At 44.4% G+C, this 15,911-nt stretch overlaps 1 protein-coding gene across 11 annotated transcripts in view; it reads left to right on the forward strand.

Annotated features, from left to right (window-relative positions):
- Positions 1-15,911, forward strand: part of NAV2 (neuron navigator 2) — a 768,220-nt gene that overhangs the window by 658,303 nt on the left and 94,006 nt on the right. The window contains exon 1 of one of the 11 annotated variants that reach the window (XM_010351786.3): positions 4,939-8,265. The exons of the other annotated variants lie outside the window; for them this stretch is intronic. Coding sequence (XP_010350088.1) covers positions 8,240-8,265 — 26 coding nt within the window. The 5' untranslated portion in view covers positions 4,939-8,239. Of the gene's footprint in view, positions 1-4,938; positions 8,266-15,911 lie in introns of those variants that run through there. 11 annotated transcript variants of the gene reach the window in all.

The raw sequence follows: 15,911 nt of genomic DNA on the forward strand, positions 1-15,911 counted from the left end.
TTACTATTTCTTTCTTTCATGGCACGTATCATGGATTGTAGTTAAAAGTATTTGTTTTTTATTTGACTGCTTGACACCCTCACATACACCCAACTATAAGCTCCAAGAGGGGGTAGAGAGAGACATCTTCTCTTTGACATACCACTGTTTCCCTCACACAATGCCTGGCACACAAAAGTCAACATCATCAACATCCAGCCAATATTTTAAAGAGAACAATCACTGGAAATATAGGAGGAGCGACTATAGTGTGGAATTTGGTAAATGAGTGTATCTCAGTTGGACCAAACCCAAAAGTGTAAGAAGCCACGGAAGGACTATGGGATAGACTATGACTGGCCCTCGCCCACTAAGTGTCTTAGTGTCGTGTGATGGCAGAGTGACCTGTAGGTGTTCATTCTCCCAATGCTGTGTCACAGAAATCAAATAGGATTTGGCTCCAGTCTGTCTGTCGCTTAGCAGTTGTATGACTATGAGCAAATTAAATTCTCTGAACCTCGATTTTTTTTTCATAACACGTTAGAACAGTTCTTAGAATTAAATGAGATGAGCTGTGTAGGCAGGAAAGCTTATAAAGCCTAATTATCATTATCGTTGAGAGTTAACTTTGACCTCATATGTCCTTTATTGGAAATGCTGCCATTTTGGAGTTGATGCAGCCGATTGGCCCCTTCCAGAAAAGACATCCCTGTTGTTGGACTGAGGGTGGGAAATCTGGATTTGTGAGTTGAGGCTGAAGATCCTGAAGATCCTGGGACCTGTGTGGTCCTGTTCCTCAGCCACCTGTAAGGTTTTGTTAACAAGCCACTGGTTTCAGATTTAGAATGGGAAGGGCATAAGCATGGATAACAGATTGGATACTCTTCCTGCTGAATGAAGCGTTTTGTTTAGAGATTAAGGATTATGTGTGCTTTTACATGTGAGTACTCACAAATGTGGACTCCAGACAATCTCAACAATTAACCAGCGAGAGGTAACAGAAACTGCAACTTTATCCATAAGATAAAATATTTGAAGCTGAAAGGTAGCACATTCTGTTTTTGTAATATAATTGGAAAACAGCATCACTACTTCACTGAAAACAGTAGGGAGGTAGGGAGGGAGTGATCCACAATCTTGGTAAATGTAAAGAATGAGGTACTGCTTCCCAGGACCCAGTGGAAGCAGAGATTCTGCATAAGAATATGAACAGGGCCGAATGCAGCAGCTCACACCTGTAATCCCAGCACTTTTGAGAGGCTGAGGCGGGCATATTGCCTGACCTTAGGAGTTTGAGACCAGCCTGGCCCACATGGCGAAACCCCATCTCTACTAAAATACAACAACAACAACAAAAAATCAGCTGAGTGTACTGGCACACACCTGTAGTCCCAGCTACCCAGGAGGCTGAGGCATGAGAATTGCTGGAAACTGGGAAGTGCAGGTTGCAGTGAGCTGAGATTGTGCCACTGCACTCCAGCCTGGGCGAACAGAGCAAGACTCTGCCTCCAAAAATAAAAATAGAAAATAAAAGAAAAAAGAACATTTACAGGAAGGGAGGCCCTCTTGCTTTTAGGTCCTAATTCCCAGAAAAGAATAGAAGAAATGGAAAAGGAAGAGGGGAGGTGCAGAGGCACACTGACTACGTCTCAAACTACATACTGACACCTCCCTAGGATCAGTTGTTATTAATGGGTTTGAGAGTTCTCCAGAGGATAGACCTGCTTTTCCACTAATGTCCCCACATACACTTATCAGGCTTCAAACATGATCGCCACCTTTCAGCCCCTCCAGCACAACCAGCCTCCCTCTTCCTCTGGTCTTTGCACTCCATGTGTCTCCCCCCCTCCCCCCACCCCTTCGTCTGGAACACCTGGCTTTCTCCTTCTGATGGCTGGTTGGTGCCCTCTCATCTTTCATGTCTTCCTTTAAATGTCACTTCCTGGGAATGGCCTTTCGTGACCATGCTATTTAAAGTAAGTGCTTCCTGTGTGACTCTCTTTCACAGCACTCTGTTTATTTCTGTCATCACTTTCCCCGTAACATCCAGAATGATGTTGCCTGTTTGTCTCCTCCGTGTAAAGAGCTCTGTCAGGACTGGGGCGTTTCCTTTTCCTCCCCCTTGTATTCCCAGTGTCCAGTCTGGTATCTGGCAAAGGTTTTGCATTGACTTTTTGTTTAATGTTGTTCATTTTCTACCCCAAAGCTGCCTAGTTTCTCACAATTCTTGTTGAAAATCATAAACTCCCTGGTATGAACTGCTATACTTCAAAAGCTTTGCTAAAGACTCACACCCAGTAAAATTCCGCACCAGGCAATGCGATGTGTGTCACATCTTTTCATGTGTCCCATACACACAGATCCTCTTTTAAACCTTTATGTTTTCATTTTTGTTCATTCATCCAGGAGAGCTTTCCTGCCTTCCTCCCTCCCTTCCCTCTCTCTTTGTTCTATTACTGGCAAACCACAAGAAAGCAACTAAACTGAGTATGATGCGGGTTACCAAATTAAGCAGACAGAAAGTCAGTATCAAAATGACTCACACCTGTAATCCCAGCACTTTGGGAGGCCAAGGCAGGAGGATCACTTGAGGTCAGGAGTTTGAGACATGGTGAAACCTAGCTAACACGGTGAAACCCAGTCTCTACTAAAAATACAAAAATTAGCCAGGAATGGTGGCACATGCCTGTAATCCCAATTGCTTGGGAAGCTGAGACACAAGAATCGCTTGAACCCAGGAGGTGGAGGGTACAATGAGCCAAGCTTGTGCCACTGCACTCCAGCCCGGGCAACAGAGCGAGACTCAGCCTCAAAAAAAAAAAAAAAAAAAAGTAAAACTAAAGTGGTACCATAAAACTCAGAAGCAGCTTCCCTTAACCTGAGCTTTATGGCTGGATTCAGGGGATCAGTGAGTCCCTTTAAATTTTGTGTAAAATATTGTTTGTATATCTTTTTTCTTGTGGACACACAGACCTAAGTTTCTGTCAGGTTCTCAAATGGGTCTGGGAGCAAATAAAACCATTGAACTAAAGTCCTTGAAAGCCCTACAACATCCCCAGGAGACTGTGTAGTGCAATCAGTTCCATTTTGTCCTCCTGTGCTTGGTGGATCCAAAACCACATCGGCAGTGATCTAGGCACTGGGAGGATATGGCTCAGAACAAAAGCAAACAGCACACCTGTGCTCAAGGACCTCACTGTGTTGAGGGAAAGACAGACTGTTGAAAGACGATGTGTTGACTTGTCGATGCCATGAAGAAAACCAGATGGTGGAATATAATTGGGCCAGGGTCTAAGAGGAAATCCCTGAGGAGGTACCACTCCAACCAAGATCTGACCCATGAGAAGTGGGCAGCCATGGGGGATGTGGGGAGGAGCATTCCAGAAAGGAGGCACAGTGCAAGGGCTGAGGAAGTGGGAAGAAGCTTTGTGCATTTGTGAGTCCTGTCTCGAAGAGGAGGAGCCCAACCACCTCAGGGCTTCCAGGCCAAGGGAACAAATTTGAATTTTATTCTCAGTTCCCTGGGAAGCCATCAGTGGGCTTTCAGCAAGACTATGACAGCTTCTGCTGCACACTTGAGAAAGATCAGTCGCTGGGGTGTGCAGGATGGAGCCTAGCAGGGCATGAGGGAAGGCTGAGCGACGCGGGAAGTGGCTGTTGCGGGAAAGAGCTGATGGCAGCTTGGTCCAAGGTTATCTTACTGCAGATGTTCAGTAGTGATTGGGTTCAAGGCTTATTTGGGGGCTGTAGGCAAAAGGACTTCTTAATGGATTACATCAGAGGTAAGAAGGAAAGAGAGAATTAGGATGGCTAATGGATAGTCATACTTTGAGATGCAGAAGACTTTGGGAGTGGGGATGCAGACACATTGGAAGTTGGGAGAAATAGTTTTGAGTAAGGTAAATTGGATTTCAGATTTATTGTCGAGTACACAAAGGGGCCAGGCTAGAGATTACAGACTTTCAAGTTATCTGCCTGCACATCGTATTTGAAGCCATGGGTAAAATCACCCAGGAAAAGTTAGTTAGAAGTGGTAGTTAAAACTTAGTTAAAAGTTAGTTAGAAGTTGCAGTTAGAGAAAAGGAGGAGTCCAGAGATGGAGGCTCTGGTGGTCTGGAGAAGTGAAGAGGAGGGTGAGCCCAGGAGACTGAGAAGCACAGACAGTTAGGGAGGTAGGAACCAGGTGCAGAGGACAGTCCGGAAACCTGAGATGAGACCCACTCAAGAAGGGAGAATCTTTTGATGCTACCTGCTCAGCTGAAAACTCAAGTTAGGGTAAGGACAGAGAGTTGACCATTGGCTTTGGCAAGGAAGAAGCCATTGATGTTCTCAGGGAAAACAGAAAGTGGGCGGGGCGCAGTGGCTCAAGCCTGTAATCCCAGCACTTTGGTTGGGAGGCTGAGGTGGGCAGATCATGAGGTCAAGAGATCAAGACCATCGTGGCCAACATGGTGAAACCCCATCTCCCGTAAAATACAAAAATTAGCTGGGCGTGGTGGCGTGCACTGCAGTCCCAGCTACTCAGGAGGCTGAGGCAGGAGAATTGCTTGGACCCGGGAGGCGGAGGTTGCAGTGACCTGAGATCGCACTGCTGCGCTCCAGCCTGGTGCCTGCTGACAGAGAGAGACTCTGTCTCAAAAACCAAACAAACAAACAAAAAATGGAAAGTGGTCTCAGTGGAGTAGTGGGAACGAAAATCTTGCCTGGTGGATTGAAGAGATTATGGGACATGAGAAGTACAAAAAGCTCCTTTGAGATGTTTTCCTGTAATAAGGAGCAGAGGCTGGCATGATGGTGGAGGAAAATACGGGCATAGAGTCAAAAAAATTTGTTTTAGGTCGGGCGCGGTGGCTCACGCCTGTAATCCCAGCACTTTGGGAAGCTGAGGCGGGTGGATCACGAGGTCAAGAGATCGAGACCATCCTGGTCAACATGGTGAAACCCCGTCTCTACTAAAAATACAAAAAATTAGCTGGGCATGGTGGCGCGTGCCTGTAATCCCAGCTACTCAGGAGGCTGAGGCAGGAGAATTGCCTGAACCCGGGAGGCGGAGGTTGCGGTGAGCCGAGATCGCGCCATTGCACTCCAGCCTGGGTAACAAGAGCGAAACTCTGTCTCAAAAAAAAAAAAAAAAAAAAAGGTTTTGTTTTATTGATGAGATTAGTAATATATTTCTCAGCCTGCAGGGAAAAGCCAGGAAAGAGGGGGAAATTGAGTATGTTGGAGGAAAAGGAGCAAAGTGTCTTCAGTAGTATTGTTTTCATAAAATACTCATTAGAAATAGGTGAACATCTTTTTCGGTTCATCCTTGTGGTTTTCTGTTTTGTCTAATTATGTACTGTGTTCCAGGAATTAAGTTTTCTTCTCTTTGATACCTGGGTAGAGTTTATCAGCTACATTTTGTTTGTAAAAATGACTCTGTGAGACTTGGAAACGTTAACATCACTGATAACATTGTTTCTGTGGAGAAATGTGTTATGAGTTCTGGCCTTTGGAATTTGGCCTGTTTAGAAGCAGGGGTCAAAAATGACAGGGCAAGCTTGGCTCTTTGAAAAGCGCCAAAGGGCATCTGCCCTCATGGAGTTGGTTTACTTTCGCTTTTCCTCTCCTGTTGCCTGGATCTCCCTTATCCCTGCTGATTATTATCTTTCAAACCGTAAGAAAGCCCTGACTCACTTAGAGCCTGTAGCTGCAAAGAATTCAGAACCTCACATCAATGGTGTGCTGCTTTTAACTATAGAAAGAAAACTAAGACCTCCTTAAAGCACTTTGTCTCCTACAATATGCTCGCCCTTGTAAAAAGCATGTATAATCAAAATAATATGTTTAGCGTTGTACATTTACATGAACTTTTATAAAAAGGAGAAACTCCATCTATTAACTCTCCACTGTAGCCTCTCACCCTCAGAGTAAAAGACAGGCTGCTTACACTGACTTGCAGGCCCTCACTTAGGCACTCTTCTCTCTCCCTGTACCCTTGGACTGTCTGGCCTGACCCGCTCCTAACCCCACTTTGGTTCACCACTCACTGTGCTGCAGCCATTCATTGGAATGCATTGCAAGTCATATACTACCTCAGGGCCTTTGCACTGACCATTTCCTCTGTTGGAAGTCTCTTATCCCCAGGTGTTCAGATACCCAGCTCCCACACTTTTTTTACATCTGTGATAAAAACCATTCCCTCAGCAGACATGTTGTAGCCCATGTAAATTTTCCAACAGCCCCTTTCACAAAGCATGTCTTCCGTCTTTACAGTATGTTGTTCTCCTCAGCGTTTATTGCTAATGTGCTGTAAAATTTACATTTTGTCCCATTTAGTTTATAGTTCTACCACTGAAAGCTAAGTTCCATTAGAATTGAGATTTTTTTGGTCTATTTTGTTGACTGTTTGTATCCTCAGCACCTAGAACAGCACTTGCCACATTGCAGATGCTCTATAGATATGTTAGTTGAATGAATGAATCAACATTTCCTAGTTTATCTTGATGACAAATCAGAATGTTTACCTATTATATTTGCTTAGAGCAAGGAACAACTATAGGAAAGAGTAGAAACTTTTGAGAGAGAGAGAGAGAGAGAGAGCGAATGAGTGAGTGTGTGTGTGTGTGCACGCCCACCAGCCCATGTGCCTATATGTCTCCATACACACAGTCACCATCCCATTCCCAAGTTAACCCCATGCCGGCCAGATTCTCAAAGAGGTAGTGTTGTAAAGATACATTCAGTTCCAGGGACAGCGTAGAAGGTAAGGGGTGGTTTGAAGCACCTTGTCAGCCAGAGCCTGGGTCCATCCCAACCTTTTTGTCTTAATAAATCTGGATACTATCCCTTCTCTCAAACTCACCCACTGCCCACCCCTGCCTCTGCCTCCCACTCCCCACGGCAGATGCCCCAGCAGTATTGCAAGTGGAGGAAGGCCCTGAGGGATGAGATGTGAATGATTAACTTTGGTTGGGGCTCCTTCGAGATTACAATCTCTGTTTCATTCACCTGGGAAGCACTACCAGACCCTCCTCTCCTCTTTGAGCAGATCTTTTATTCCCTCCCTTTTCGGTGGGGGAGGAATGGCTCTTCATTCCACTTTGAAAGCTTCTGTTTGCTGAGCAAATGCTGACCACACGGAGACCTCACTTGGAGCCAGTTACTGCTTCCTTCCCTAACCATCCCCCAGGGCCACAACTCCCCCTCCCCCCCCCCCCACCCAGGGGGAGAGACTTTCTCGGGGAAAGTCTTTGAAAGCTGCCAGGAACCAACTGGTAGGATTTTTGGGGAGGGAGTCAGGGTTTTGGAGAACATCTTAATCCTTCGTTTTGAAATAAAAGCTTGTGGCTATAACATAAGTTTGCATTTGAGTTCTCAGTAGTAATACAGTTGTTCGTTGTTCATTTTTCATAGCATCTGTTTACATAGTTCTGAGTGCCTTGATTACAGGTTTTAATAGGGATTAGTTGGTGCAACCCCTTTCCATCCCAGAGCTGGGACTCTCTCCCACCCACCTCTCCTTCCAGCCTCTGTACCATAATGTTTAATGTAGCCATGCCTAGACTGAGATTCTTTTTCTTTTGAAATAAGTAGCCTGAGGAATTAATGCATATTTTTGTTGGCACTGCATCAAAATTGACATCAACGGAAATAACGTATGAGTGTCATCGTTAATTGTACAAACACGTATCATTTCCTTTTTAGGTTCAGAAGTTCTCTGTAGGCTCATCATTTTAATCAAATGCTTTGCATTCAGATGTCAATGGAATGAGCTAAGAAATGTTATATTCAATGATTTTTGTGTCATTAAAAGTCATAGTTAGGGCTGGAAAGACTTTCTGTAACATTTTTGTGCAGTCTGTGAGGATTTAAAGTATTTTTTCACTCTTAGATTTTCTTCAACTTGACCCACTGTTGCAAACTCCCCTGGGACCATATGGAGGGCCCTTTCATTCAGTGCTTTACGGTAATGGTTTCAGAGTTTGGTGTTAGCTTTTGCATTGCTGAAACTTTTCACAGCTGACTTGATACCAGCACTCAGGCCTGACCTCTCGCTCCTTCAGCACTTCAGAGGTTAATTTTGTTGGGGGATCGGATTTCTTTCCTGGGCTGGGGAATGGTGATCCCTGCTAGCTAGTCCTTTAAGTTACAGAGTTGCTGGGTGCCTGGGATTCCCTGGCCCCGTGTGGGCTGGCTCAGCTGGCTAAAGGACTTGCCATCCCGTGAGATTCATTCAGCTTCTTTGTCCACCGTTCTCCAAGGGCCACAATGTAGTGAAATGCTCTGGCCCAGGAACCTTACAAGGTAGGATGATTTTCTAAAATATCTGGGGCCAGGGGCGGGTATGGTGCGTGTACTGCCTTGTCTTCCTTGGCCGATACAGAAAAGCCTGGTGGAACAGCCTGTGGTGCAGCTGCCTGAATCACCATGGGCTATGTTGTGGTGTTGGCGGGGGTGGGGAAGGTTGCTGACCAGGAAATTCACCACCTTCTCTCCCCTCCTGCCTACATTCATTCTAACCTTGACGGTTTCAGAGGAAATTGGAGCATTACCCAAATGTCTCCGGTCCACCTAGATATTTGGTTAATGTCAATATTTTCCAAACCATCTTATCAAATTAGGCTACTGAGCCTGAAAATCTAGGTGTTGATCACCCAGCTGTCTTAAATCCTTATTCCAGACTTTTCAGCTGGTGGGGGCAGTATGAAGGGGTGAGCTGGAGAAAGGCAGTGTGGCCCCAGGCAAGGACTGCTTGTGGTTCCAAGGGCCCTGATTAAAAGGACTTGCAGTTAGAGGTTTTGTTTGGAATTTAAGGAGCCTGATGAACTTGTGGTTGTGTTTACTAATACAGCAAATTACTGGGTGGGTTGTGTGTGTGTGTGTGTGTGTGTGTGTGTGTGTGCGTGTGTGAAAACTAGGCTCCAGGAGAGATGGCATGGGAGGTTTAAGCATAAGGACTTTAAAAAATTTTTTTTGCTTTCTTATGACCCATAGAGCTGCCCAGGGAAGCACATTTCTCTTTTTAAGCCAGACAAGAGGAGAATAAAACAATGTTATGACCCCCTTCTACATGCCAAGGGTCTAGCAGAGATTCTGTCATTCAACTTCGTTGCAAAGCCTGGGAGATTCCATTCAATTTTGAAAATCAGCAGTGGGAACTAAGAGAGGTTAAGTAACTTCATCAGTGTCACATAGCTCGTAAGAAGCAAAGCTGGGATTGGAACCCAGGTTCACTCTACCACCGCGCCTTCCTGGGTGGGCTTGGCATATGAGCTCAGAATGGTTTTACCTGTAATTTTAAATGTGACTTTAGCTGGATGAAGGGCGTACTTTGTTGTGGAGGACTCACCGAAGTACGCAGGATGCTAGCAGCACAGCCTGCCTGGGCTTCTCAGATTCAGCTTGTTGCTGGAAAGAAGAGGGCTCTATATTAAGAAGCAGCTCTGCTTTGGCAGTAGGACCTAGCTGGGGAGTTCTGTGATCTTGAGTTCTGTGATCCTGAACTGCTGGATGGATCAGGCTGGAGCTTTGCTTGTACCTGGTTCAGGAGGAGTTGATCCCAAGTGGAGGTCAAATCGGGAAAGGCCAGTGACCTTGGAGCTGGCCTTGGGCTACTGAGACTGTGTCCTGCAACTCTGGGTCTACTTCTTTTTTCCTTTGCTTTTTTTTTTTTTTTTTAATGTCAGTGGTTTAGCAGGGCCAGTGTGCTCTCTCTGTGACTGTAGCCAAAGAGGGTCTACTTCTTAAGACACTGAATTTGGCCGGGTGCGGTGGCTCAAGCCTGTAATCCCAGCACTTTGGGAGGCCGAGGCGGGTGGATCACAAGGTCAAGAGATCGAGACCATCCCGGTCAACATGGTGAAACTCCGTCTCTACTAAAAATACAAAAAATTAGCTGGGCATGGTGGCGCGTGCCTGTAGTCCCAGCTACTCAGGAGGCTGAGGCAGGAGAATTGCTTGAACCCAGGAGACGGAGGTTGTGGTGAGCCGAGATCGCGCCATTGCACTCCAGCCTGGGTAACAAGAGCGAAACTCCGTCTCAAAAAAAAAAAAAAAAGACGCTGAATTTATGGAGTCTTGGAGGCTACACCTAGCATATTAATGCTGACCGAAACTGTTGGCACTAGCTCTTCACGTGTGTGCAGGGTGCCTAATTAGCTAAAGCTGAGCTTCTCTTGGGCTGTAGAAGTCTTAACCTGAGGTCCCTTCCCTTTCCTCTTGCCCCAAGAAAGAGGAAGCTTAAGGGCAAGCCCTTGACAAACTGCAAAATGAGGCCAGCCTGTTTTTGGGAGATAGCCACCTCTCTTGGCTGCCCTGGGACAACTGTGGTTGTTTTGTGCATTCAGGTTCTCACATCCCTAAGATATATTGGGAACTTAGCAGAGGGTTGGAGGGAGGGAGACTATGGGGATATTGAACTCCATGTCCAATTCTGTTTACTCGGGTTTTCAGACAGCTGGCCAATGCCCTGTCTAGGATTTGTCTCCCATCCCCTTTTCTTTAATTTCTTCGAGATGTTTTAAAAGAAACTTGATTGCATTTAAAGTGTCCTGGGTATTTTGAATAGTAGTTGGAAGTTCTGAGTTCTTATATGACCATGATTTATTTAAAAGCATGTTCTTAACACTGATTTTGAAAAGCTTGAGTTTCAGAATCAGGCAGATCTGGGTTCAAATCCAGCTCTATTTGTTAGCCCTGGCACCTTGGGCAGGTCACATGACCTCTCTATGCTTCAGTTTCCATGTCCATGAAAAGGAGGCATTAATAGTTTGTGCCTGATAAGGAAGTGGGGAGGTGTTTGTGGGATGATGCTTAGCATGGTGACTGTAAACTACTGTTAAAACTTTTAACCTTGCCTCAGAGTTTACTGTTATTTTCATTTGCTATAATATGCTGAATTCTGTTATGTTTAGAGGAAATACATCTTCTGGTAAACAGAAAACTAGGATGAGTTTGTTGATATCCTTGGCAAAAGCCAGCCTGCAGTGGCCCAAGGGTAAGCAGCCCTCTCCCGAGGAGCCTTGAAGGAGAGAGGGCTTTGTATAGCTGAGGTCAGCAGACATGCCGGTGCCTAGTGTAACAATGAGGGTCTAAGGCAACTAGACCAAAGCTCCGGGCTTTCCAATGAGACCAAGCCCCTGAAGCCAGAGGGAAAAATTTCACGCTTACTCAGGGGACCACCTACTTGTCAAGGCATGAGTTACCAAAATGGGACAAAGGTGCTGTGGGGTGAAACTCAAGCCTGATGGCTGCTAAATCCCCTTGGAGCCCTTTTTATGGGGCTTGTATTTTCCTCTCTCTACCTCAGATTACTGGTCTTGCACCTGGCACCGTCTGTAGAAGCTGCTTCTCTCCTGGGACACTGTCCATTTATGGCAGTAAGAAGCAAGTTCTTACACTAGAACTTTATCATCCATTTCAGAATGTATGTCGCATCTCCTTCCTGCAGTCCTTGCAGCTTCCCTGGATCTTGTACTGCAACGATATGCATGGATTGCTTCCCATATACCTGGAGAGCTGTACACAAGTTACCTGATTTGGTCCCAGCGAAAGGATTATGATAACTGGGTGTTATGAGCACTCTGCCACCCAGGAGATAAAGGTGCTCTGTTAAGGAGATAGCAGAGCCAGAATTCAAACACGGACCTATTTTAGTTTTTTTCTGCAGAGCTGTGGCTCCCTCTGTTTGGAGCTTCCTGGGATTAGTGGTACTAGATGAGACTAAATTTGCTGGGGTTAGTGACTACCTTTTGGTCCTTGCATTAATTCAAGCTTAGGCTCTGGATCATTTTACACCAGAACTGTAAACTATTTAGGCTGGTCCCAGAGGTAGAATCCAGAGAGATGTGGCTTGCTTATAGTTTTAATTCAAGTAACTGTATCTTCCTTAGTGTGGGAAACCTTGAAGTCCTTCAAAGTCTCATTAACATATGAGTAGTGTTCCTTAAAATGTGCAAAATGAATAAATGAATGGGGTGGTTGAACACGTCTGGATCTGTGTTTAAATCCCAGCTTCAACATTTCCTAGATATATGACCCTTGGGGCTATTTTCTCCAATCCTCAATTGCTTCATCTGAAAAATGGGTATAGTGTTAATATTTATCTAATGGTACCTGGGAGAAAATATGTTAAATAACAACAGAGGCTGACCCATAGCAAGCCGTTAGTAAGTGTTGGTGATTATTTTTATCAGAGTTTTGAGGATTAACTAAAATAATGCGTGTAGTGCAGTTAGCACCGGGGCTGACAACTTTAAATGTCAATTAATCTTGGCTGTTATTATTCCCACATAGACTACAAAAGGTAAGACTCTGCAGCAGCCCTGCTTCATCCTTTGAAGGTGGATTTTCTTAATAGGTCCCAGCAGTAGTTGGAGGAGATGGTGCTCCCGAGAAAATCCCCTGGGGAGGAAATAGTTAACATACCTGTTTGGTGGGAAATGTAGGTAGCCAAACCCTTTCTCTTTCCCCAGGGGTTACTTCTAAGCCTACAGTTGGGTTTGCTCACTCATCCACACCAAAGGATCTCATTCCGCTAGGGCCCTGGGGTTTCACAGGAACAATTGCCTTGAACAATAGCCAGGAAACAAGTTCCACCAGTCTGAACTTTTTTGCAACTGAATGCAGCTGTCTGGCAAGAGGCAAGAGCCAGCCCTGTAAATGGGCTCTTGCCTTGATTCTGGAGCAGAACTGGAAAATTGAGCAGGTAAGGCCTGGGTGCAGCTGGTTGCAGCTCTGTGGTGTGAGCTTAGTCACCTGGAAAGAGGCAGACAGAGGGGCGGGGTCTGGCCCAGATTGTTTCCAAGGACAGTAAGGGCCTCCTGGAAGCAGACCCAGACTTTGGAGTTTGGGGAAGATTAGGATCCTTGCTTTGTAAAGACTGCTTTTCAGAACCATACTTAGAGAACGTCATCTCTGCTAACCTGCTGTGGTTTTATTAGTGAGCAGAGAGGAACTAATATATATCTGCAATCTGATTTTTTTTTACAACATCATTTAGCATGTCCTTCCCTTGAATAAACAATATTATCTCACAGGGAGTTCATTTGAGAGGTGTAATGCTCCTCCCTCCAGATCCTTCAATAACTCCTCTCGGAGTCTTTTGCTGAAAGCAAAGGTGTGTATATCCTAGTGGAAAAATCTGTTTAATGATCCCTGGAACCTTGGGATTCCATCTTGCTTTTCTGCTTCATGAGAGATGAAATTGTAAAATAATATCACATTAATTCAGAACCGTTACAGATTTTTGCTCCTTTTAGATACTTGCCTGGAAGAGCTCGATATTAAAAATTTGTCTGTATAAAATGTAGTTTCTCAGGGTTCCTAGTGAAGTCTGGTTTACTTTCTCAGTTCTGTGGAATGCTCACTCCTCACAACAGTGGAGCAAAATAGGCGTGTGAAGCTGAAACAGTTTATGCTTCTTTCACCTGCATTTTTCATGGCAAATCGCTTGTACTGGGGTTTTTAAGATTGTGCGTTAAGCCCTTGGTGAGTGGCATTTGGATTCCTGACGTAGTGATGTCTGCATCCCTTCTAAGACTGAAACTGGATCTCCTGGTTTAATGGGCCCTTCCATTTTTGAATGGATTTTCTGGTCATTTTCGTAGAGGCTTTTCCCTTCACATCTGTATTTCTCCAAGAGGTAGTAGAGAAACAGTTGAGGCTGTGAGAGCCTTGGTTCTGGTTAAAATGCAACATGTTGGCCAAAATGGGGTCTGTTCTTGATACATTTGGCAGCTGCTGGCAGATGGAGGTTCTTTTTGATTAAGCTAGTTAACAGATTTCAACGCTGATCCGTACGTACTGTAGCTATGCGCTACAGTCTATACGACACTCACTATCTGTGCCATCTTTGGGATGAGCTGGAAGGCTGCATCAGTCATTCTACCCTGCCTTGAATCTCATCCTTCTGATGTGCTCTGGGTCCTAAGCCTCCTTTCCATCCAAGGGAAAATGGGAGTAGAATAATATAATGTGCCAGCTACAGTGCCTAGCATATTTGGTAACACGGTCAGTGGCAGGCAAGATTGCATGCTCTTTCTTTGGATAAATAGCATGGTCTGATGCAGGCACTCCATTGTGAGTTGGGTTGTAACACCTCTGTACCAGAGTTTGCAAAGTCAAATTGCAGGACCAAGCAGGTAGCACATGTCAACTGAAAGGCTCCTATGGGGATTATCTCAAATGAGAGAGCATACTTTGTTAAAAAGGGGCCATTAACTACTCTAGGCTAGCTAAAAACAGTAATCTGAAAGGTGAAATCAGCAATGAAGAAGCCCAGACACTAGAAAATGGAGTTACCTGGTTGGCAGCTCTTCCTGAATGAGGGGAGACCATTCAGCGTTGGGACCGCCAGTGTGCCCACTTGCCTTTGTACCAGCTTTTCTCTGAGCTTAAATGTAAAGGATGTCAGTTGGAAAGGAATCTTTGGGATGGCTTAGTCCAGATACTTCATTATAAAGAAGAGAAGACTGGGGCCTGGAGAGGACATGCCTTGTCTCAATCCTCACAGGCCGTAGTTCTGTGGAAGCCTGGGGTAAAGGCCTGGCTCTCCATGCTCCTGGCCTTTGCTGTGTCCCGGCCTTGAAGAAAGCTGTATAGCTAAAAGTGTTGGTGGGCTTGGGCTTTGGAACGCTACCAGAAGAGCTCCTTGTGCTGCAACTTAGCTGGTGGCTTTAGGAGATATGGGAGCCTATGTAATAGCCTCATAATAATCAACACAAAAGCATTATTTCCTGGCCAGATCACAGCCATGTAACTTTTTCTCTACTAATGAAATGTCCTACATTGGTCAAGTCAGATAAGAGTGTAACTAGAGTTATAAGTGATCAGATTTTAAAATAACCTTCCCCTATTTGTAGCCAATGTGTAGGTGGAAAGAATTTTATGAAACATTTACTATTTTTCTTTTCATAAACTCAATGTGTTTGGACCTTTAGCCAGGGGCTTTGAATTTACTTGTTAATCTCATACACTGAGCCACTGCCCCTGTGTGCCAGGCACTGTGCAAAGCGGTGGGGATAGTGATAATTCACTTTTCCCTGCCTTGACCATAAATCCAGTGGACATAACAGACAAGAACATAGCTTAGACACAAATGAAAACATACAACAGGGACATGAGCAAAGGGCACCAAGTGGAAAGAATACTGGTTCCAAACATCATTTACATATATATATATATATTTACATATATATAATATATATATTTTATATATATAATATATATATTTTATATATAATATATATATTTTATATATATAATATATATATTTTATATATAATATATTATATAAAATATAATATATATATTTATATATATTTTATACATATAATATATATATTATATATATATATATATAATTTATATATATAACTTTAGGTTCTGGGGTACATGTGCAGAACATGCAGGATTGTTGCATAGGTACCCACATGGCAATGTGGTTTGCTGCCTCCATCCCCCGTCACCTATATCTCTCATTTCTCCCCATGTTATCCCTCCCCAACCTCCCTATCCTCTGCTGTCCCTTCCCTAGTCCCCTGCAACAAACCCCAGTATTTGATGCTCCCCTCCCTGTATCCATATGTTCTGTTGTTCAACATACACCTGTGAGTGAGAACATGTGGTGTTTGATTTTCTGTTCTTGTGTCAGTTTGCTGAGAATGATGATTTCCAGATTCATCCATGTCCCTACAAAGGACACGAACTCATCGATTTTTATGGCTGCATAGTATTCCTTGGTGTATAGTTGCCACATTTTCCTTGTCCAGTCTATCATTGATGGGCATTTGGGTTGGTTCTAGGTCTTTGCTATTGTAAACAGTGCCGCAGTGAACATACGTGTGCATGTGTCTTGATAATAGAACAATTTATAATCCTTTAGATATATACCCAGTAATGGGATTGCTGGGTCAAATGGAATTTCTATTTCTAGGTCCTTGAGGAATTGC

This window comes from Saimiri boliviensis, chromosome 6 (assembly GCF_048565385.1).
Source record: "Saimiri boliviensis isolate mSaiBol1 chromosome 6, mSaiBol1.pri, whole genome shotgun sequence".
NCBI classification, from domain to species: Eukaryota; Metazoa; Chordata; class Mammalia; order Primates; family Cebidae; genus Saimiri; species Saimiri boliviensis.